This window comes from Anabrus simplex, chromosome 1 (assembly GCF_040414725.1).
Source record: "Anabrus simplex isolate iqAnaSimp1 chromosome 1, ASM4041472v1, whole genome shotgun sequence".
Classification (NCBI taxonomy): Eukaryota; Metazoa; Arthropoda; class Insecta; order Orthoptera; family Tettigoniidae; genus Anabrus; species Anabrus simplex.
The window spans coordinates 318,098,148-318,123,491 of record NC_090265.1 but is presented as its reverse complement, the minus strand read 5'-3'; the positions used below and the strand labels follow the sequence as shown (position 1 = coordinate 318,123,491).

Genomic DNA, 25,344 nt, shown 5'->3' with positions numbered 1-25,344 from the left:
CATTGCTGAGTCTCATCTCAGATACTTCCCTCCAAGCATTCCTACACCCATGTATCCTTTGCCCTTTAATCTTTGATATTCAATTTAATACATCTCCAGAGCAATATTGTCAGTCAATAGTATCAAGTGGTACAAGTCTTCTGCTTTCCAAATGATGAAATCATAATGTTGGAATCCAGTGGAACCTAGTTAGCACACTCCTCCTGAGCACATTTTCCTGATCATTTCTATCTGGTATCAGTGCAAGACCAATTAAATACATGTAACAAGGATGGGATAAGGTAAATAATTTCCCATTTACTATGTTTGCAACACTGACTGCTGAGACCTTTAAATTTAATAATAATAATAATGCTATTTGCTTTACGTCCCACTAACTACTTTTACGGTCTTCGGAGACGCCGAGGTGCCGGAATTTAGTCCCGCAGGAGTTCTTTTACGTGCCAGTAAATCTACCGGCACGAGGCTGTCGTATTTGAGCACCTTCAAATACCACCGGACTGAGCCAGGATCGAACCTGCCAAGTTGGGGTTAGAAGGCCAGCACCTTAACCGTCTGAGCCACTCAGCCCGGCACCTTTAAATTTGTGTTACTGGCTATGGGTAGAGCATACAGCATCTGTATGTACTGCTATGCTTGTTATTAATTACAGAAAAGTTGAAGCTAGGTTGTTTATGAATTAGGAAAACCTTTTTATAATTGAGAAAGTCAACATTAATCCAGAATGGAAAAGTTTTGATATGCCATGGAAGGTGAACATTCCTATACACATAATATAATAACGACCAGGAGCAATCATAAGAAGATTAAAGACAACTGCCTTAGAGAGGGAAGATTAAAACTTAAGGTCACATTAGAAGTGGCACACAGTAACAGTTGAAACAATGGATACAGCACAACATTCTGTATCAAATTTTATTGTGGTTGGTAGGATGATGAATTAGACAACACAAGAAAACTAATTATACTTTGCACAATGTGCAATAGGAAGTAAAGATGTCCACAATCAACATCTGTATACATTTACATCGGTTTCATAATTTCTTACAGTATATTTTTACGCACTGTGTCTTTTGATTGCTTGCAGTGTTTAGGATCTTCAACATGTGGTATTTCTTTGCTCTTCAACAATAATCACTTCAACATACAGTTTTATTTATTATTTATCATAATTATTAATGATTTATTAAACTTATTAACTATTTCAACACTAATCCATACTACGTGAAACTGTATGTTTAATTTCATTCTGAAAAAATTATAGTATCACTCCAGAGGCCTCTTCTTCAAACAGTATTTTTCCTGTTTTGATTAACATAAGTCCATTATAGCGAGAATTTATAATGGCGAAAAATGGACTCGCTATAACGGATTGTCATTATATCCGTTTTTTTGTAAAAATCGAGAACGGCAATCAGTTTGTTCAAAACCTGCATATTCGCGGACTACGGTTTGCTCATTTCTTATTTTTTGAAATCCGATACTACGTGAAACTGTATGTTTAATTTCATTCTGAAAAAATTATAGTATCACTCCAGAGGCCTCTTCTTCAAATAGTGTCACCTAACCTAACCGTATATGTATCACGAAAACTTATTTCAAGCGCACGTAGAGAAAGGATAACCTCCTTGCTATAAATTTACATGCGAACAACCTTTCCGAAATTTAACTAGATGCGAGAAAATATTAACTATTCTCTGAATCAGTGATATACTCTACCATATCTTGAGGTGTAACCCATTCTTACTTAATTTCAGTATATAACATTAAAAAATAAGCAATCGTTTACTTAAGCCTTTATTTCTAACGAGTTAACAACTACTATCGGCCATGTTATTTGCGCATTTATTACAAAAACTTATTTCTAACGAGTTACCAACTACTATCGGCCATGTTATTTGTGCATTTATTACAAAAACGTGTTATCCTCTTTCATTTTGAATTTTCTTTTAGAAAACAGCAGTAGAAGAACCTTCAAATGGAATATTTTCCCTGCCCCCTGTGATTATTAACTAAGATTAAACCACTCTGCATATTTCTGATATGTCAATGCTACAATCATCTTCCTACGATTAAAGCAACAGGACGCACTTGGTAATATATTTTTTTTTATATCCTTGCTCACCAAGCTTCTCTCTTGTAAATATGTATATAAACTGTAAATTCTCAACTGTTCAATTAGATAATGTAAATTTACTATAGTTACCAAGCATTGGCAGTAATTTTTGTTAAAAACATAGACGCCGAGCACTATACCCTTCCCCTTGACTTTTATACTGAAAATAATTCTGTAAAATTTATAATTTCCTATGAGTGCATCAATTATTCTTCAGAGCAACACTGCTGAACTCTGCTATAATTACCCAGTAATTATAAGCATTGGTGCCGACTTCTTATTCTTTAAACTTATATTGTTTAACCATCACCATTGTACAAGAATTTCTCATACTTAATTTTCCCATTGTAATGTGTATTAATTTGTACATGTTAAATACTAATCTGATACCTGATTTTTGCCTTGAGGAGGTAATTTGACTGATGATGCCCTCAATGAAGGGTGAAACATGTCTCAAGCGGAATTAATAATAAATTCCTAAATGTAAAATTTATATGTATTAAATAGGTGACAAAATAAACCATTTAGCATCCTACATTCACCTTCAAATGTCGAGGAGAGAGCTCGTAAGTGTACATAGCAAGAAAACAATACGGTACTGAAGATGACCGATCGCACTTGGGTGTGGCAAAGGTTTCAGTTTTTGTATTCGAACAGCGTCACCCATACCTGTCAACTTTACAAAACCCAAAATCAGGAGATTTTGATATGAAAATCGGGGAAAATCAGGAGAAACAATCGGTCAAAACTGCTTATTCTAGACGTCTTGCGCATTATTGTCTCAAAGCCCAACTGTTGCTATAACAAGGCTACAAGGCTAAAAAGTACACATCTGTATTACCTCACAGGAAGTATGCGAGTAAGATGATCAGTCTCTGATAAGCCTTCCGAAAATAGTATGAACTCGTGCTCCATACGTATAAATCGGTCATGCACTTAAATGCCATTACTTAGCAAATGCATAGATTAATATATTGCATCAAGCACCCGCATGATTGTGCGAAGCGCAATGCTATTTGTATCAAGTAATTAGCTGTTGTACCCATGCTTTGCTACGCAATTCTCAGAAAGAATGTCCTTATAGTTTTACCAAATGAAGTCAAAATAGGTCATTACAATGACGTCAGTACGAATGTCACGATTAAAAGTAATGCTGTTATACGAGATATTTGCTAAAATGTAAAACATATCATTTTCTCACTTTTAAAGAACAGTACCACAGTGTCGATCTAACAGTTCAAAGTTCCAAAGCTAGAATGACCAGGCCGTAGACAGCCATGAACACTCTTGTGTCATTATTCCATTTAAGATGATGCTTGTTATTTAACGGGACCTAACATCTAGGTCATCGGCCCCTAATGGTACAAAATGAGATGAAATGTAATGACAATTTAAAAGTCCAAAACCATCCACTGACCAGAATTCAAAACGTGGTGTTCCTCACATAATGGCTACTAATCATAGGCAAGGCAGACCCATGGTGTCGCTCATAAGAGTGGTACTAATCACAGGTACTGTAAAACTCACCCTGATTCACACACTGTCACTACATATCACAAAGCTATCGTATACCTAACATAGTGGTACTACACGCAAGTAAAAGCAACCCAGCGTGGTGGTACTAATTATAAGTAGTCTCTCGCTTCTAATTCAAACATCCCTAGGTTGCCCCTTTTAGTAGCGTCTTATGACAGACAGGGGATACCGTGAGTGTATACTTCGCCTGCATCCCCCACCCACAGGGGGTGTGTGTGTTTGGTTCGCGAGAGCTATTTTATTTCGCTCAAGTCCGCCACCACCTGGAAGTATTACCTCTCCCCTCTGCTACGCCAACGAAGTAGATTCGTGGTTACTCCACTTAAGTGTGCACACTGCTCATTCCAATCACTGCCTCAGAGCAGGGATCGTATAGCTGGAATATTACGATGATCCAGTGTGTTACATACCAGTAGTTTAAAGATAAAAACCGGATAGGCAGCAAAAGTACAGAGAATAAGCAGAAATATAAAGAAGCCAAAAAGGTATGTAAAAAAATGTTTCAAGAAGAGAAACGGCTGATGATGACCTGGACTAAGGTCGAAACCGGTCCCATTTAAATAGGAATGTGATTACTGCATCTCCTTCTTTTAAGTATTGAATAGGTTGAACCTCCTTTTCAATTATTTAATTTTTAACATACCAGTAGTATCAGAAAATTTATGAACCAGCGGAATGGCATGCTAAAGAAGAGAGAGATCTAACTCCCCAGCTACTTCCTGCCAATATCCAGGCAGGCTATTATACAAGGTACGCAGCAATATTCCCATCTATCGGAGATAAATGGCAGAAGAATACACAAAGCACATCACAACAAACAAGGGTCAATGTAATGTTACTGTTGATCAATTTTATGAGCTCTTTATACTGCAGGCCTTCACATTTGTTTTTTTCCGACTCTGTGATATTAGAGCATCTAATGTAAAGTGAGTCGTCCTTTCTTTTATGACTACCTCTTGTGTTATTATTCAAGCAATCATTCCTTCATGACTTTCTTCACATTCTTATAATCATCTTCACAATATTAGTATAGTCGGTACGGTAAAACTGAATAAGACATAAATAATCAGAAATTGTACACTCTATAACTTTTGTTATGTAGTACTTTAGATATGACCAATTAGACAGGTCATTAAAAATTAAATTTTGGCACCTTCCCCTAAACTACCATTTCAAACAGGGTGAATAAAATTATTTATAACGTAGACTGTAGTTCCTTATTCCCCGACTTTACATACCAACTTTCATTAAATTCTGTTCACCCGTTTTCTCGTACCTCGGCGCTGATATAGACTTAGCAACAAAAATCCAAATTCATGAATATCTCTGTTATCATAATAGCCGGTACGGTAAAAATGTATAAGACATAAATGTTAGGAAATTTAATAATATATAACTTTAATTATGTAGTATTTATTGATAGGGTCAATAATAACATAAATATGTGAGAATTAAATTTTAGGTCTTCCCCTAAACTACCATTTTACTCAGCAAAAACACAAATATTTATGGCCTAGATTGGAGCGACTTATTCCCCGACTTTATATACCGATTTTTGTTAAATTCTCTTTACTCATTTTCACGTGATGCGCGTACATACAGACAGACGGGCAGAAGTTACGGAAAATTAATTGTCTCCAAATGGCTCCTAAAATCTCTAGAAAAGTCACTAGTCATTATCATTGAAATTCTATCACTAAATTACTAAAAAAAACTCAATATCTAGCGACCAGTCTCTAGAATCGACTAGACTGATGTGAAAGAACACGAACATACCACGCGAGAACGAGAGAATGACGATCGATATACGCGTCGCGATATACAGGTTTCAATAAACATCGCACATTTGCGCACATTTCTCGCAATAATAAACGTGAGATATTTCATTTGAAAGCGCCCAATGAAGGACTTCTGGCCACTCACGTAAACAAGCTGAAATGGCGGGATTTAAAAACAAATGTTTGAAGTTCACCAAAAAATAAGCTAAAATCGGGAGAAATAATAGAATAATCGGGAGGCGCGAAAAACTGTCGAAAATCGGGAGTCTCCCGCCTACATTGGGAAAGTTGGCAGGTATGGTCACCTAACCTAATTCAACCGTACTATTTGTACCATGAAAACATATTCCAAGTGTCAGTAGAGAAATGATACCATTCTCGCTATAAATTTAGATGGGAATCTAGCCTTACCGAAATTTAAGCTGACGTGAGAAAATATAATCTAACCTAAGAAATTAGTGAAGCAGTCTGCCATATCTTGAGGCATATCACATTCTTACTTAATTTCAGTGTAGAGTATTAAAATTAAGCAATCATTTACTTAGCCTTTATTTCTAACGAGTTAACAACTGCTATCGACCACATTATTTTCGTATTTATTCCAAAAACATGTTCTCCTTCATTTCTGATTTTCTTTACGGAACAGCAGTTGACAAGTATTACTAATCGACTTCGACATCCCCTTCGAATTACATGTTATAATTCTCATGTTAGGTCCGTATTGAAATGTACGTAAATACAAAGTATGTTACAAGTGTTTATTTATATATCCACCTATTCAATACAAAGAGATCTTTTTAGAAATTAAATATTATTATAAAATGTTAAGGGACATGTTTCGCCCATATTAAGGGCATCATCAGCCTCAAATTCAAACCTGTATGGTGAAAAATCAGGATCCTGATTGCTCTTACAAGCCATAAAAAGAGGATATCATTATAGGTGTCAGTCTAAACATACAAAATATTAGAATGTCCTTGGCTAAAATTGCAGTATCAAGCTGCATATCATAAGTTCACATGAATATACTTTCCGGAGCGTTGAAAAACTTGTTGGGGTAGGGCAGTAAACAGCTCAGTCTTTATAATGAAACAGAAATGTGCCTCCTTGAAGATGATAAGATAAAGCAAAGCTGATACACTGTTACAGATGTCAATATCGTATGTTGTGATAAGACAACAGATCTCTTAAATGGCTGTTCGGCTGCCTTTAGTCTATTTAACTGGCTGAAGGAGTGAAAGTCGAATGTGTTATGATAAGATAACAGTCTTCCTTACGTAATTGTGGGAGCAAGGAAAAAGCATTCGGTTGTCTATAGATGTATTTATCTTATTTGAAGGACGAAAGTCGAAGGTTTATCAACGTTGATAGAGCTCTTTGGTGTGAAGTCTGTAACAAAAATTCTTCAAAAATACCTTCCTAAGCATTCACTCTCCTCTTGTTACAGACTTCACACCAAAGAGCTCTATCAACGTTGATAAACCTTCGACTTTCGTCCTTCAAATAAGATAAATACATCTATAGAGAACCGAATGCTTTATCCTTGCTCCCACAATTACGTAAGGAAGACTGTTATCTTATCATAACACATTCGGCTTTCACTCCTTCAGCCAGTTAAATAGACTATAGGCAGCTGAACAGCCATTTAAGAGATCTGTTGTCTTATCACAACATACGATATTGACATCTGTAACAGTGTATCAGCTTTGCTTTTTCTTATCATCTTCAAGGAGGCACATTTCTGTTTCATTATAAAGACTGAGCTGTTTACTGCCCTACCCCAACAAGTTTTTCAACACTCCGGAAAGTATATTCATGTGAACTTATGACATGCAGCTTGATACCGCAATTTTAGCCAAGGACATTCTAAAATTTTGTATGTTTAGACTGACACCTATAATGATATCCTCTTTTTATGGCTTGTAAGAGCAATCAGGATCCTGATTTTTCACCATACAGGTTTGAATTTGAGGCTGATGATGCCGTTAATATGGGCGAAACATGTCCCTTAACATTTTATAATAATATTTAATTTCTAAAAAGATCTCTTTGTATTGAATAGGTGGATATATAAATAAACACTTGTAACATACTTTGTATCCCCTTCGAATTTAAAGATAAAAATTTCATTGTTCCGTATTGAAATTATTAACATTAAAAATTAAATAATTGAAGTTCAACCAATTCAATACATAAAAGAAAGAAATGTAGTAATTACATTCTTATTTAAATGGGACCGGTTTTGACCTTAGTCCAGGTCATCGTCAGCCGTAAAAACAAGTAGGCGAAATCACACAATGTTTATGAATATTGGAGAAATGGGTCAGTTTCACACTCTGTCAGGCACAAAGTCACAACACTATCAAATAATATATGATGTTTATGATGCGACTTCAAGTTTATTTATAATCTTCATATATTATTTGATAGTGTTGTGACTTTGTGCCTGACAGAGTGTGAAACTGACCCATTTCTCCAATATTCATAAACATTGTGTGATTTCGCCTACTTGTTTTTACGGCTGACGATGACCTGGACTAAGGTCGAAACCGGTCCCATTTAAATAAGAATGTAATTACTACATTTCTTTCTTTTATGTATTGAATTGGTTGAACTTCAATTATTTAATTTTTAATCCCCTTCGAATGTCGACGAGAGAGATCGCAAATGCACATAGTGAGAAAATGATACCGTACCGAAGGTGATCAATCACATTTTGTGGCAAATGTTTCAGTTTTTTTATTCACTAAGTGTAACTTAACCATATTCTATGTATCACGAAAACATAATTGAAGCCAGTAGAGAGATGATAAACATCTCGCTATAGCCTTTCCGAAATGTAAACAGACGCGAGAAAATATAAAACTAACCTCTGAAATCAATGATGCGCTCTTCCATATCATGAGGTGTATCCCATTCTTACTTAATTGCAGTATTTGGCATTAAAATTAAGCAATAATTTTCTTCATATATTATTTTTAAGAGTTAACAACGGCTATCGGACACATTATTTACGAATTTATTATGAAAACATGTTCTCCTCTTTCATTTCCATTTTCCTTTATGGAACAGCAGTCGACAGGTATTGCTAATTGACTCCGACATTGCTTTTGAATGTTGACGAGAGATCTTGCTAGTGGGCATAACGAGAAAACGATACCGAAGATGATCGATCGCATGCAATATAATCACTGCGTGCATAAAAGTTGGTAACGAAAAAAAATTGTGTATGCTTAATTGCTCGTAATAATGGATGCATCAGTGATAGGGCTCTCGCTGTAACCGAAGGATAATACACAGTTCAATATAGGAATTTTGAAGGGACAGACAACATCTGTCGTTATAATGGGGGTTCTCGTTATATGCTGTACTTGTTATAGCGCATTTCTATTGTACTTACATAATTATGGCCATTTAGTCTGGGCAAAAAGTGAACCTTTTGCATTCTTACCTAATCTCTAATGTAGATTTTTATCCAGCTTGATCTATTCTCAAATAAACTGAAGAGAAAAATGTATTCAGTAATTTGTATATTCATATATGGTATAAAAATGAAAATATATATGACCTACCTTTCTCTGCACAATTTTCAGGACAGAATCCACCCACTTCCGCATTGACTTTCCACTGACGGTGTTAAGGAAGTTGTGTAGCTTTTCGAGAAGAGAAGGGTCACGTTCAAAGTCATAGAAGTGATGATCAACCCAATGTCTTAGAACATTTAGAACTCTGCAATGCCAGCAAAGCAACAATGTCTGAGAAGATGCCTACTTTGCAGAACCAAATCACATTACAGATGCACAACATTTAAAATGGAACAAATAGAGACCAAACATTTTATCAACTACCGTACTAAATTTTAAAACATACAAGCACAGTTTTATACAAAAGCAACTTTCCAAGGAATCGAATCAATTCAAATCCAAGGAAAGCTAGGAAAAGTTCATAAATCATGGTTTAAGAATCTACCCATAAAATATGTAACTAATATTCTCCAACAATAAAATAAATTACTTTGAGTAGTTAATGCAGAAATACACATTGGTAACAAACAACATTACAATCAATTTCAATAAGTAATGTATGAAAAAACTGGTTTGGATCTAAATGTTACATGAGTAGAATGAAGCCCATCCTGTGACATCTGCCAGTACATATTTCACAATTTTCTTCTCAACTCATTTTAAGAGTTTTAGATATCTTTCATTACACTCTTGTTCACTAACAAGCAAAAAAGTGACCTACATTGAAATCTGAAGTATCAAGCTAACCATGCCAGAAGGCACACAACACTTTGCATGAAACAATTCACATTTGCAATGAAATAGCTACTCCTTTCTGACACAGTGCATAAATTAACTATACACTAATATTGTACAATATTAATTTACCTCAGTGGAGTGGTCATTACAAAATAAATTAGCTGAAACAAGATATTTGAATCCCAATATGTTATTATTACTATTATTATTATTATTATTATTATTATTATTATTATTATTATTATCCTAGAATGGGGGACTGGACTTGCATGAAAAAGATTATCTGGATACTGTTATTGCACTGATAGGACTATGACTGCCCCGTGTGAGCCATTCCAAGTCCACGGAAACAAATTCATCCTCCTAGGTCCCTGGAACATAATCAATATAAGAAGGTTCTTTGCTGTATATTGGCACCTACTGACCAATATACACATACCAGACCATCACTTGCAGAGAAAAAAGCACGGCTTCACTGAAGAATGCATCTTTCTTTTCTCAGTTACAACTGATACTGTCCCCGGCAAATGCTATATGGTAGAATAAATGTTTGTCAGAAAGCCTCTCTTTTACAACCAGACTTCAACAATATGTTCTAAAATCACAAAGTAGTGCAAAATCATATTCACAGAATCAGGAAATGCAATATTGTACCTTAACTACACTGTATTAAAGATAAACCATGTCAGATGCATTATTCTGGACTGGCATTGAAACATGCCTAAATCCAGTTCAAAAATGTCTTCTAGATTTTCACAATTAGACTGCATCAATTCGCAGCATGTTCCTTCGTTACAAGGAAACCATCGACAAGTTCATATTGAAAATGACAATGCAATTTCGCTGAGAGGACGAGGAGATAGTAAAATAGCAAGGTAAAAAAAAAAAATGTAGCTGCCATTTCAAACTGGAAGGTGTCGAAAATCTTGATTCAAAATCTGTGTGACAACACATCTACTGGACAAATCTTGCATCTTGATGGCTGGCGCAGCACACAAAAGAGTGGAGTTGTGCTGGAGAGAGATGGAACGAACTGGCAGATTATTGCACGCTAAGGTTACTTTACTGTTAGGGTACAAATGTGAAACATAAATGAGGTGCAATAATTGCATGATAAAAACACAAATATTTCTGGCACCACGCACAACGAATATACATTTTAAATCCAGTTTGTTCCTCACAGTTTTCCTTACTTGTTTGAGGGTAATATTTCGAAGGCACTTCAGGAGATCTTTCCATTGTGTAACTGGTCGTGAACCACGAATATTTAGTCATGTCCTTGAACTGTGGAGAAGAAAATTGAAAATAATGATAACTGTTGTTTAAAGGGGCCTAATATCTAGGTCATCGGCCCGTAGCGGTACGAGGTGAAACGAAATGTAATAATAATTAAAATTTTAAAATGTATCCGCTGACTAGAATTTAAATACTCAATGGATACAAAACGCAATGCCTTGTTTTCTCATAAAATGACATTTAAAAAAAAACCATTAAAATAGAATAAGGCATTGCCTTTGAAGTGAAATCACATATATAATTCAAATTAAAAATATTTAAAAGCATAATACACAAGACTAACTAAAACAGAGGCAATACAATATATATTTTTTTACAAGTTGTTTTACGTCGCACCAACACAGATAGGTCTTATGGCGACGATGGGAGAGGAAAGGGCTAGGAGTGGGAAGGAAGTGGCCATAGCCTTAATTAAGGTACAACCCCAGCATTTGCCCGGTGTGAAAATGGGAAACCGCGGGAAAACAATCTTTAGGGCTGCCAACAGTGGGGTTCGAACCCACTATCTCCCGAATACTGTATGTGCTTAAGCGATTGCATCTATCAAGCTTGGTGACAATAAAATAAAACATAGTTAATAATACAATAAAAAAATTTAAAATGGAAAAAACTGGGCGAGTTGGCCATGCGGTTAGGAGCGCACCGCTGTGAGCTTACATCTAGGAGATAGTGGGTTCGAACCCCACTGTTGGCAGCCCTGAAGATGGTTTTCCGTGGTTTTCCATTTTCAGATCAGGCAAATGCTTGGGCTGTAACTTAATTAAGGCCACGGCCGTTTCCTTCCAATTCCTAGGCCTTTCCCGTCCCATTGTCGCCAGAAGACCTATATGTGTCAGTGCGACGTAAAGCAAATAGATAAAAATGGACAATTCACTTTTATACATAATAAACAGGCCACTATCCCTCATAAAATGGAAGACGAGGTTTGCCGATCGCTCGTCATCTCGTAGAATGAGGGAGATGGTACTTGGAAGTTTTAGCCTACAGTGCAGATCGGCCAGGTCCACACTCTCAATAAGGATGTGTCCCATTGTAAGATGACTGCTGCAAGTACACACCAGTGGGGGGGTTTACCCTTCAGTAAGCAGGAGTCCTAGGTATACCGTGGCTGATCCGAAGACGACATAATACACTGCCTCTCTCCGTGAAACCTGAAGGGAAGCCTTCCATACCTTTTTAGTTCCTTTAACTGTTCTCTGCTTATGTGGAAGAGGGATGGCCTGCCATTCCATTTCCCAATAGAACATAACCAAATGTCTCATCTGTGAACTAATATCACTGGCTGGAACCTTGTAAGGCAATGGAGGCAATGTGACTGCCTCCCTTGCAGCCCTACCAGCTAAATCGCTTCCCACTATACCCATGTGGCTTGGCAGCCACAAAAACATGATTCTGGTGTTAGCATTCCAACACATGACAAGCAGGTCCTGAATCTATTGCACCACAGGGTGCTGTGGGAAACATGCATCAAGAGACTGTAATGAGCTCAAGAGTCAATATCAACAAGGTCCATCTATTCAATACTGTTATTTTGATATCATAATCATTTATTAATATCAGGATTAGTTTCGACCCTACTGTATTGGGTCATCTTGAGCTGCAATTCATAAAAAGAAAAGAGATTACGTGCAACTTACAATCACCAATAACATAATATAGTACAATGGGTATGTCTTGACTTATTGACATAATATGTTTGTGGTTACGTATGAGTCTATTCAAATTGATGTTGCTTCTAAATGCATCTAAAATTTATTGGGTCACTTGTCCTTGTAAGAAAACATGTGGTCTTGATGTAAAACAATACGCCTACATTATAATGTACACACTGCACAGTTAAAACGGGGGAGGTTAAAAAAACACATTTAAAATGTTCGTCTGATATATGTATTTGTTACAATGTCGTTTGAAGTGGTTCTAATCTTGCGTGATGGACATCTTTGGTCCTCAAGTTGTAATTACTGATAATAACATGCAAACTACCATTTTTGTAATACGGAACTTATCGGGACATTCACAGTATGAATCTGATCTGGTGGAGTGATCCATCAATATTCCATATAAAGTGAATGTTGGAAAAGAAAAGTGAAAGACTGTTAAATGGGAAATGGAATAATACCAAGAAGAGAAGTATGAAATTGTATGAGATTCACCCCTATGTACCTCGTATACCAGTGTGGGCACATGAAATCAACATTAGACTGACTGGCCAGTGGGACTAGAGGAATGGCTAATGTTGGTGGGGAGTGGAGAGTGAGTGAGTAAGCGAGTGAGTGATGAGGGTTGGGTGGGGAGCGGATGTGTGGGGGAATATATACATATAAATTGGAGGGTTTAATGCTGTACTTTTTTACATTTTCGTTAACATAAATTTCATTAATATTGTAATTAGGATTGTGGTACTGTTCAAGATTAATGTAAAGGTTTACCAACTTAGCACACTGGGGCGAAACCCTGATAACTAGGAATGAGTTAGCTGGAAAATTTATAATGTCCAATAACTGACCATGTATATTGGTATTATAAATTTATTCATTTGGGACAAATACATCAGGTTCCCTTTGGGAATCAACAACCATATCCGGTGGCTCCAAGTAGCCTACGTGGTGGCCTCCACGGTTTGCACTAGCCATGCGTCTTGGTAGGTGTGCTATTTACCAACTGATGAGCCCAACTTAGCACACAGGGATGAAACGCTGGCAACTAGGAATGAGTTAGCTGGAAAATTTATAATGTCCAATAACAGACCATTTATTTTGGTATTACATACCACTTAGTCGAGCATCGTCTCCCAACCTCCAGTCTTTCCAGCCCAAAGTATGCAACATTTTCGTAACACTTACTGCTTTGTCAGAATTCACTCAGAACAAATCATGTTACTTTCCTTTGGATCTTTTCCAGTTCTTGTATAAAGTAATCCATACTCTAACCGGGGTCTTACCATAGACCTCTCCTTTAAATTCTTACTACAACCCCTAAATACCCTCATAGCCATGTGAAGAGATCTGTAATGTTTCTTAACAACCTTGTTGTCCTTATAATAACTCCACCATTGCCGGTCCCAAGTCCGGGGCCCCATCCTGCAAGTGATGGGGAAGGAGGAGGGGGAGGAGTAACACCTCGTCAAAAAACCTGGGTCCATCTGGCTCCGGATGTAGTATCCTGTCAGGGTCCCTGCCTAGGGTTCCTAGGTAAAACCTGGCCAACGGTCTCACAGATGGAAGAGGAGTTTCAGATTCCCAACGGCGGAGAGAGCGGAAGAGCTGCCTCCAGGACTCACAATCCTGGTTGTATTTTTGTGGTCTTCGGGCCACACTAGAAATAACTATCATCAGTCATGGAAGTGTGTCAAAGTCCTTAATGGCAACTTCGGCGGAGATGGACACCATCGGTACGGTGTAATTGGCAGATGAGGCACTCTATCTTTCTGGGAGTTAATGCAGAGAGAACGTAGTGTTTATTCTCCAGAGGAGTGGCTACAAAAGGCGTCTGTTCTCCAGGTCAGGAGCGGCCAAACTACCTGCTGGAAGCAGCTCTAAAATGCTTGGCGACAGGCTCCGTGACAAGCCGGCCGTAAAAACATACCATCACATCTTTATGGAAATGTTGTCTCACAGAATCGGAACCATGGCTACGGCGTTCCCCGCTAAAAGCGACGTGTGTTGGCAGGGCCCAGCCAGCACGAAAAATATGCAACGGTTACCATCGCATAAGGCGGCGACAGCTAAACAAGCGAGCCCCCACATTCTGTATAGCATCACTGAATGTCGGGACTATGTCTGGTCGAAGCAGTGAACTGGCCACAGCACTTGAAAGAAGGCATATAGACATCTGCGCGGTGCAGGAAACAAGATTGAGAGGAGAAAAGTCACGCAACATTGGGTGTGAATACAAACTCATATATACAACGGAACCCGAAGAACAACTAACGGTGTTGGCATTGTTATATCAGCAAAATTTGATGGTTCTGCCTCTGAGGTGCAACGCTACGATGATCGATTGATGAAAATAGTTTATGTCGTGGATAGAATGAAGGTCCATTTTTCAGTGCCTACACTCCATAAACCGGCCTAGACGCGGAAACAAAAGATGCCTTCTGGGAACTGCTTGATGAGAAGACTGCTGAAGTCCCACCAGAAGACTACCTTATCGTTGCCAGTGATCTGCATGGACACGTTGGACAGAGGAAAGAAGACCACACTGCCCATGGTGGACATGGATATGGAGGGAAGAACGGCGACGGCCAACATATTCTTGATTATGCAGAAACTCATGATCTGATCATCACGAACACTTGGTTCAAAAAGCGTGATACTCATCTAGTCACGTACTACAGTGGCTCCAATGCAACTCAGAGAATGACTACATCCTTGTGAGATGACGAAATTTCAAAGATGTTCTAGATACAAAAGCAATTCCTTACGAAACTGTCGCGATGCAACACCGACCTGTCATCTGTAAGCTACGGATGAAGTCGCCAAGAGCCGAATACTTACCCAGGAATGGACCTAAAAGAATCAAATGGTGGTGCTACAAGGAGGAGGCCGACATTGTTACAAAAATTACATTGCCACCAATCACCACGATTGAAGAGATCTGGACTAAACTGAAAGACGCTGTTCATGAAGCCGCACGCTCTATTCTTGGAACAACTAAACCAGGACCACGTAGGACTGACAAAGACACGTGACTTTGTAACGACAATGTTAAAGATGCAGTGCGGAAGAAGAAACAGCTGTACCACAAGTTTCCTTCAGATAAAACAACATCTCGTTGGAATGCCTACAAAACAGCCCGTAGTGAGGCGAAGAAGGTCATTGCTGTAACAAAAGCAAACCGATATGCAGACCTATATGCAAAACTTGACACGCGCGAAGGCGAGAGGCACATTTACCGGCTACTCAAATCGAGGCACCGCAAAACGGAAGACATCCAACATTTTTACGGCATCAATGACGAAACAGGTGACCTGCTGGTCGACTGGAAGAAAGCACGAGAAAGCTGGCGGAGCTATTTTGAGAAACTTTCAACCAAAGAATTTTCCCATCCACTAATCCCAACCACCTCTGCTATTGAAGGCCCAGTGAAGGAAATTGATGTCACGGAAGTTAAGGCTGTTCTGAAGGAGATGAAACCAGGGAAAGCCACCAGCCCCGATGATCTTCCAGCAGAGTTTTGGTGCTTTGAACGGTGGGATGCGGCAATATGGCTAACAAAGCTATTCAATCAGATCATCAAAGAAGGTCAAATACCATAAGATTGGCGATGGAGCATTACTGTACCAATCTTCAAGAAGAAGGGAGGTCCTGCCGATTGTTCTAATTATCACCCGATCAGACTTCTGAGCTATGCTATGAAGACCTTCGAATGTATTCTCAACAAAAGGATTTGCCAGATAGCCAAACTTACAATGAAACAAGCTGGATTCGTGAAAAATTGTGGCACAACAGATGCAATCCACGCTGCACGGCTGTTAGTTGAGAAACACCATCTTGCTTTTCTGGATCTTGAGAAGGCCTTTGATTGGGTGCCACATGAACAAATCTGGTTAGCGCTACGAGAACATAGCATTCCAGAGCACCTTGTTAAATGGGTACAGATGGTCTACGTAAAACCAAGGAGTTATGTCCAAGCTGCCGCAGGAGCGTCTGATGATTTCCGCATCACTGTAGGAGTACATCAAGGTTCCGCCTTATCACCACTGCTGTTCATTCTTGAGATGGATACTGTTACATCAGACCTTCACAAGCCAATACCATGGACACTTCTCTATGCTGAAGATGTTATGTTGGCTGCTGAGAATAAGTCTGATCTCCAGCGCCAATCAGAAGAGTGGAACAACCAACTATCGCAATACGGCCTGTGCCTCAACAAAGAGAAGACAGAGTACATGACATTAGATCCTCGAGAAGTTGGAACCATTACATAAAATAAATTTCATTGTAAAGTCCGTATTGTCGTACATATACTTTTAGGTTAAGTCAATATTCCACCTTTACAATACCATAAGTTTATTGTCTATTTATTTAAACAACATTATTAACTATGACGGAACATGTTTCGTCTAACTTGTGGACATCATCAGCTGTAAGATATTTAAGAAAAAGCACAAAAAAGACAAGGACAGAACAACTCATTAAAATAAATCGGGTTGCCGAACACGTCAACCAAAATAGCGAGTATGTTCCTGTTGATGAACAAAATTATAATCATATGAGACGATACAGTAAAGCTTGATGGTTATTATTATTACTTATATATTACAGTAAAGCTTGTTGTTAAAGTTCTTCTTGAGGGTGCCGTTGACATGCAGCATTCAGGTGCGTCGGCAAAAGCTGATAATGAAGTGCATAATGTTATTTGTAGCAGAAAAAAGATGATCAACGAGCATGTGTAGGGAATCCAGTGAGAAGATGTAAAGAACGTCATACTGGTGCAAGGTTGACATTTCTTATTAAAACTAGGTGGAATATCAGATCGTACGACGTACGTAAAAATACAGTGGACGGCCCTAGAATGAGAATAAAGATTATTTTAAAAATTGGAAAAATTGAAATTAAGCAAGCTTTTGCGATATATATATTTTTAAAAAAAAGAATGAAAAAAGGAAGATTGTGGCACATCTGATTACTTGCGTTCTCGCTTCTCAAAGAGTAATTAGCTTGGCATGGTATTTTTTTTTCTTTTTTTTTTCTGACTGAGGATGAACTAAGGAGGACGTGTGATGGGAGCCGGTGTGAGGGGAAATTAGGGGAAGGTTGGAATCAATAGACGGGGATCGATCACGTGGAAGCTTGTTTGAATGTTTGTCGAAATAGGAACTGTTGAGTAATGCCTCAAAAATTACGTTCATAGTTTCTGAAATATTTAAATTATGAGTGGGGTTGTGTTTTGATCTATGTTAATATAAATGTTTTCTAAAACGTTGAGGAAATTGTCTTTACTATGAAAATAAAGAATTTTTAGGTCCTGTTCTATGGAAGTGAAGAAATGATTGGACTCTGTCATATGAGTGCTCATGGCGGAGTATCTTTTATGTTTGGCGGCGTTGGCATGTTCTTTATATCTGATAAAAAAGCCTCTTCCGGTTTGCCCAATGTAGCTCGTGGAACATTGATTGCAATTCAACTTATATACACCTGATTTATTGTATTTGTTCATAGTGTTATTGATTTTATGGAGGTTGTAAAAGAGATGTTATTGTTAATTGTTTTAAAAGCAATGTTGACCTTATGCTTCTTAAAAACGTTGGTGATTTCGTAAATCTTATTATTGGTATAGGTGAAAGAGGCATAGTTGTCTGTTTTTCTTTTTGTTTCTCTAAGAAGGGTTGAAATGGGTCTGTCGACAATTTTGTTGACTATCCTGTCAAAGAAATGCTTACTAAAACCGTTTTTACTCACTATTAAGCGAATGGAGTCGAGTTCTTTTTTACGACCTGAATCAGATAAGAGGATATGGCAGGCTCTGTGGATCAAAATATAAAAGGTTGCTCTTTTTTGAGACTCCGGATGTATAGAATCTTGCTGAATGGTATTAACAGTTTGGGTGGGCTTCCTGAAAATAGTGTAAGAGAATTTATTGAAGCTGTTCTTGATAGTGATATCTAATAAGTTTAACTTCAACTTCGGAAGTGAATTTGATCCATGGATCGATTTCATTTAACTGTCCGAGAACGATGTCACCGTTGGAGATGTTATGATCTATTATGGCAAATATATCATCGACATAGCGCGTCCAGAATACAATACCTTTAATTTTATTGTAAATTTTAGAATTTTCCGAATGGTCTAAATAAATTTCTGCCATTATTCCTGAAGCTGGGGGAGCCCATAGGAAGACCTGTACTGCTTGTAAATTTTACCATTAAAGGTAAAATAATTATTGGAGGTTACAAATTCTAAAATATTTAAGAATCGAAACAGACTTTCAACGTATTAAGTCGTGCTACGTACATGTAGTACGTGTTGAAGAGATGTTAAGTACAGAACAAAAATGGCCAGCCGGACACCAGTGGGACCCGAACCCACAACCTCCTGATTTCACGTCGGTTGCTCCACCAATCGAGCTATGGTGGCCCAGGCCATCTTTGTTCTGTTTGAAAGGATCTGAGCTACAGGTCTGGCACTGCTAATAGCACACTGTAGAGTGCGTTTAAGTCGCCCGTTGTGGGGCATGTCAATGAATATTGAATTTTCACGACCGCATTGTAATCGAAACAGACTTTCAACGTATTAGGTCGTGTTACATACATGTAGTACGTGTTGAAGAGATGTTAAGTACAGAACAAAAATGGGTCCCACTGGTGTCCGGCTGGACATTTTTGTTCTGTACTTAACATCTCTTCAACACGTACTACATGTACGTAACACGACCTAATACGTTGCAAGTCTGTTTCGATTACAATGCGGTCGTGAAAATTCAATATTTATTTAAGAATTCTTCTATTTCTTGTAAGCTTAATTTTCTGTGTTTTAGAAAGTTGTCCTTGATGATCTTTAAAGTTTTTTTGACTGGTATATTAGAGTACATGTTTTTTATGTCAAAGGAGTACATTTTTTGTTGTGGTTGCAACTCTAGGTTTTTAGTCAAATTACAAAATTCTATGGATCATACTCGCTATTTAGGTTGACGTGTTCGGCAACCCAATTTATTTTAATGTGTTGTTCTGTCCTTGTGTTTTTTGTGCTTTCTTAAATATCTTACGGCTGATGATGTCTACAAGTTAGACGAAACATGTCCCGTCATAGTTAATAATGTTGTTTAAATAAATAGACAATAAACTTATGGTATTGTAAAGGTGGAATATTGACTTAACCTAAAAGTTGGAACCATCCACGCTGATGGTGAAGATCTACCACAAGTACTGAAATTTAAATATCTTGGCTCCACACTCTCTGACGATGGCAGACCTACTGATGAGGTCAACATAAGGATACACACAGCCTGACTGAAGTGGCAAATGACAATGGGCATCACCTGCGACCATCGGATGAAGGGCCATCTGAAATCAAAGATCTACCGGACTGTTATCCGTCCCGTCGCTCTCTACGGCACTGAGTGTTGGCCTGCTACGAAGGAGGTAGAACATCGACTAAGCATCATGGAGACAAAGATGCTTAGGTGGACAGGTGGCATCACTAGACTGGATCATATTTCAAACGACAATATTAGGAAACGCTTTGGCGTTGCATCGATCCAGAAGAAAATGCAGGAAAACTGTCTGCGCTGGTCTGGACATGTGTTGCGTGCAGAAGACAATACACTGGCAAAGTCAGCGTATACATTGGAAGTCGCTAGAAAGAGGCCCAAGGTACGACCAAGACAACGATGGATTGATACAGTGCACAACGACCTGAAAGCTGTAAGATTACATCCAGACATGGCCCGTGACCGAATTAAACAGAGACAATGAATTCACACAGCGGATCCTGCCACCAAGCGGGACAAACGCTAAAGAAGAAGAAGAATATCATTCCTTATAATAACACCTACATACTTACAGTGATCCCCATGTGGTACTATCACCCCATCAACACAGTAATTTAAAATGAGAGGACTTTTCATCTTGGTAAAACTTACAACCTGACTTCTCATACCATTTACCATCATACCATTGTCTGCTGCCCATCTTACAACATTGTCTAGGTCCCCTGCAGTTGTTACAATACTTCAACTGATTTACTACCCTATACAGTTTAACATCATTTGCAAATAGCGTTATCTGTGATTCCACTTCTTTATTCATATCATTTATTTATACAAGAAAACATAAAGGTCCAATAATACTGCTCTGTAGGATCTCCATCTTAACAATTACAGGATCACATAACACTTCACGTACTCTAATTCATGGAGTTCTATTTTCTAGAAATTTAGCCACCTATTCAACAACTATTTGCCTAGTCCAATAGCCTTCATTTTTGTCAGTTATCTCCCATGATATACCCTATCAAAAGTCTTGGATATGTCAATAGCAATGAAGTCCATTTGAGCTCCTGAATCCAAAATATCTGCTGTATCTTGCTGGAATCCAACAAGCCAAGCCTCATTGGAATAACCTCTCCTAAACCAGAACTGCATTCTGTCAAACCAGTTAGTAATTTTGAAATCATCTCTAATATAATCAGAAAGAATGCTTTCACAGAGCTTACAGACAATACATGTCAAGCTGACTGGCCTGTAATTGTGACAGCAAGAGATGAGAGTAAAATTCAGACAAGTGAGATTAAGTTCCTGATGAGTATGATAAGGAAGACAAGGAGGGACAAAGTAAGGAATGTTGAGGTGAAAAAAGAAACAGGGGTAGAAAAATTGAGTGACAGGATGGAGAGGAATAAATTGAAATGGTTTGGACATGTTATGAAGATGGAGGAAGGAAGGATACTTAATCAAGTGTTGGAGGCTAAGATAGAAGGAAAGAGGACAGGAGGGATGCCCAGAGCAAGATGGATAGACTGTTAAGAAAACTATAAGAAAAACAAGACTGGAATGAAAAACAATGGAGTTGCTAGTTGACTGCTGAAGGGAGCAGACGTGTTTGTGCAGCGATGGGTATTTCCTTATCAGCTTGGTGAGCAGCAATTGGGACATGGGCAAGCAAGCAGGGGGCTGCAGAGTGAGTGCTGGAATGTGGACCTGCATCAGGCAGTTACCAGGGAAGTGTCATGTCATATCGTTGGCACTCATTACCACATTACTTCTTATAGGAGACTTGGAGTTTAACCCGGGCCTTGTTCAACCAGCTTCAGAAGAGGTAGTGAACGTGAACGTATGGGATGTAAGAGGAACTTATGATCTGGTGCCAAGTATGATACGTGTGGAATGTGGTTTCATTTCAAGAGTGGTAAGCTACAGGCCCTAGCAGTGATCTGTGGAAAATTTTAAACCTGTAGATTGTGTGGTGATAGGCGATTCTATTGTGCGGCATATAGGACAGGAAAATAAGTCAGTGAAAGTGATGTGCTTGCCGGGAATTTAAGAGGAACAGTTGAACAGGAAAATAGAGGATGAATGCGGCGGGAATGTAGAAGTAGTAATTCTCCACGTAGTAACTAATGATTTAAAAAGGCAACGGACTGAATACAGAATGGGGGACATTTATGATCTAGTGAACTCTACTAAGAAAAAGTTCCCAAAGGCAAATGTTGTAATTAATGATTGTTTTTGATTGATTTTGAAGTAAAGGAACTTGGTGCCTTCAATACTTTACTGAATTTGATATGTCTTGCTTATGCGAAAACACATAACTTGATGAGCATGACTATTAAATGCGTAACAATTTTCAACAGTACATAATCATCCGACCAATAGAACAATCAGAAATTGTCTCGGAAGCTGCCAACTTTACTTAATGAAATAAATTTTAAAAATTTAAAACTCTCTTCATAACATTTTACCCCCCTTGAAAGGAGTTCTTTCTAGTAACTATTGAAACCTTATACCTTCTGTAAGAATGCTTATATATTCTTATCATATGCATTAATACAAAACTCTATACATAGATATTTTTATGACTAAAAGAAATACATGCCAAAGTGATAGAGACAGTAAAATCTAACCTACAAGTGGACTTATCGAAGGATGACATCAATCGCTGTCATAGATTGGGACCTTTACGCAGATCAGCTGCGGAAGTCGTGACCTCCGGAAACAGGCCGATTATAGTTAAATTCGTCCGGTTTCATGTTCGCGATTGTGTCTGGCGCGCTAAGAAGCTCTTCAAAGGCACCAAACTATTGGTTACGGAGTCATTGACTGCTACAAGAAAAGATCTGTTAAATAGAGCCCGAGACCAGCTCGGAGTGCGTAACGTTTGGACCCAGGAAGGATGAATCATAGTTCTAGACAAAAACAAATTTACAGTGACCACTAAAGCAGAACTAAATGCTGTTATTTCAGGGCTAGGTGATTAGTAGAGTACATGACTCATGGATTTACGTTTTAATTATAAGTGGTTTTATTATAAGTTTAGTGTGAGTGAATGTTTAAACGATTCAGGTGGCTTACGTAGGCAAGAGGAAATCATGGTAAGTTGCCTTCTGTTTACTTTTGATTATGGTTAACACAGGTAATAATGTAGCTTTCTCCCTGGGCAGGGTCAACAACCTTCACCTTGATACTGAACCCTCCCACCCTTCTCTTTCCCTGACTCCTTCTCACCCCGCCCGCAGTCACCTGGAGAGAGAATTCTCGTCCTTTCCCCGCTCATTACTGTATGCCCATGTCGATGCTCAGTCTATAATTGCCCATCACACTGAGCTGAAAGCTATTTTTTAAGGAAGCATGGTAAATGCTGTAGCAATTAGTGAGAGTTGGATGAAGGACTCGGTCCCTCTAAACACGGTAAATATAGACGGATTTAATGCACTTTTTCACAATAGACCGAAGCGCCGTGGAGGAGGAGTAGCTCTATACTACAAATACAATTTAACGGGGAAGATTATACAAATTTTGACATTATCTACTGACACCTTAACTGAATATATGTTTGTAGAAATATCTGTAAATAAGACCAAAGTACTGATTGGAGTTGTTTACAAACCACCAAAAGCAGGAAACTTCACCGACTTCGAAGAAAATTTACTAAGACTCGTACCTACCTACGAACATGTACTCATATTTGGTGACTTTAAGACAAACCTGTTAATAGACTCCATTGAAGCAAATCGTTTACAGAACATATTTACCTCTTGTAACATGTCAGTATTGCCACTTAACCCCACTCACCACATGCACACGGCTAACGGATCCTCACACACTCTAATAGATTTACTTATCACAAACAATCCTCAGAAAATACTAAAACACGGACAAACTTCTGTACTGGTATATCAAACCACGATCTCATATATTTAGCTTATTCTTTGAAAGTTCCCAAAACAAAGCCGAAGTGGATAACCTATAGAGACATGAAAAAGTTAAATCCTCAACAATTATTACAATATGCTAATCTCTGCCCGTGGGACGAAATACTGCACTTGACTGACAATGACGAAAAAGTAAAGAGGTGTAACACATTATTGTTGGGATTGTATAACAAATACGTACCTAAACATACTGCTAGGCTGACTCGCAAAGCTGATCCATGATTATCAAATGACATTAAGTCCGCAATGGCTGAACGAGATGCACTACACAGATGTTACAAGCAGACATTATCAACTGAAGATTTTGAAAAGTACTGTGTGCTTAGAAATAAAGTTAAACAAATAATCAAAAACAAAAAATATGTATACTTCCAACAATTAGCCAGTAACTTGAACACAAAAAGTACCTGGAGACAACTCAGATCCGTAGGTATTGGGAGGCAAACTACAAACTCCAATACGCATGACATAAATCCAGATGAATTAAATGCCCACTTTACTAGAGAAATAGTTAATACCGACCCTCATATTATACAAACAACAATAAATTCTCTTCAATCTACTCTGTTACCACAACGGCCTTTGTTCAAATTTCGTAAAGTAAATGAAAATTATGTAAGAAGAAAACTAACATCTATCAAATCACAAGCAATCGGAGTGGACGACATCCCGATATCCTTCGTTGTTACCTTGATAGATGTAGTATTGCCAATTTTAACCCACATGTGTAACTCGTGTCTTTTGGAAGGCACTTCCCAACTGTTTGGAAGGATGCTTTAATTTTCCCAGTACCAAAAAAATCTCTAGCAAATTCTCCATCTGACTATCGACCTGTCTGTATACTTTCTTCACTTTCGAAAGTCTTAGAAAAACTCATGCATGAACAACTGCTCCAATATTTGACGCACCATTCGTTACTTGATCGCTTGCAATCTGGATTTTAAAAAGGACATAGTAAATCTACTGCTCTTCTAAAAATTACGGATGACGTAAGAAAAGCAATGGACGAACGTAAAGTGACCGTGCTCATTCTCCTAGACTTCAGCAGTGCTTTTGACACTATCAGTACGGACATATTAATAGCGAAATTGCATTCCTTCCATCTTAGCCACGCTGCTCTCAATTTGTTCGCTTCCTACCTCCATAACTGACAACAGTGTGTTGTCATGAATGATAAGAGAACAGAGTGGAAGTACAAAGTTAATGGTGTGCCACAAGGTTCTATACTCGGCCCCCTCTTATTTATTTTATATTTGAATGACATCTTTTCTAAGTTGAAAAACTGCAACTACCATCTCTATGCCGACGACCTTCAAATTTACTGCCACACAAAAGTAAATGACATAGATGCAGCTACTGAAAATATGAACCAAAACTTAGAGCAGATCAGCTGTTATGCAGCTGAGAATTCTCTCTCCATCAACCCAACGAAAACACAAGCTATCATACTAGGGCAGAGAAAACTGCTTGCCGATTTATACAGTCTA

The 25,344-nt window shown here is 38.1% G+C and overlaps 1 protein-coding gene across 1 annotated transcript in view; it reads right to left on the bottom strand.

Moving 5' to 3' along the window:
- Sos (Son of sevenless) overlaps nt 1-25,344 on the bottom strand; it is a 765,665-nt gene that overhangs the window by 284,835 nt on the left and 455,486 nt on the right. The window contains exon 15 of the mRNA XM_067134824.2: nt 9,003-9,159. Coding sequence (XP_066990925.2) covers nt 9,003-9,159 — 157 coding nt within the window. The remainder of the gene's footprint in view (nt 1-9,002; nt 9,160-25,344) is intronic.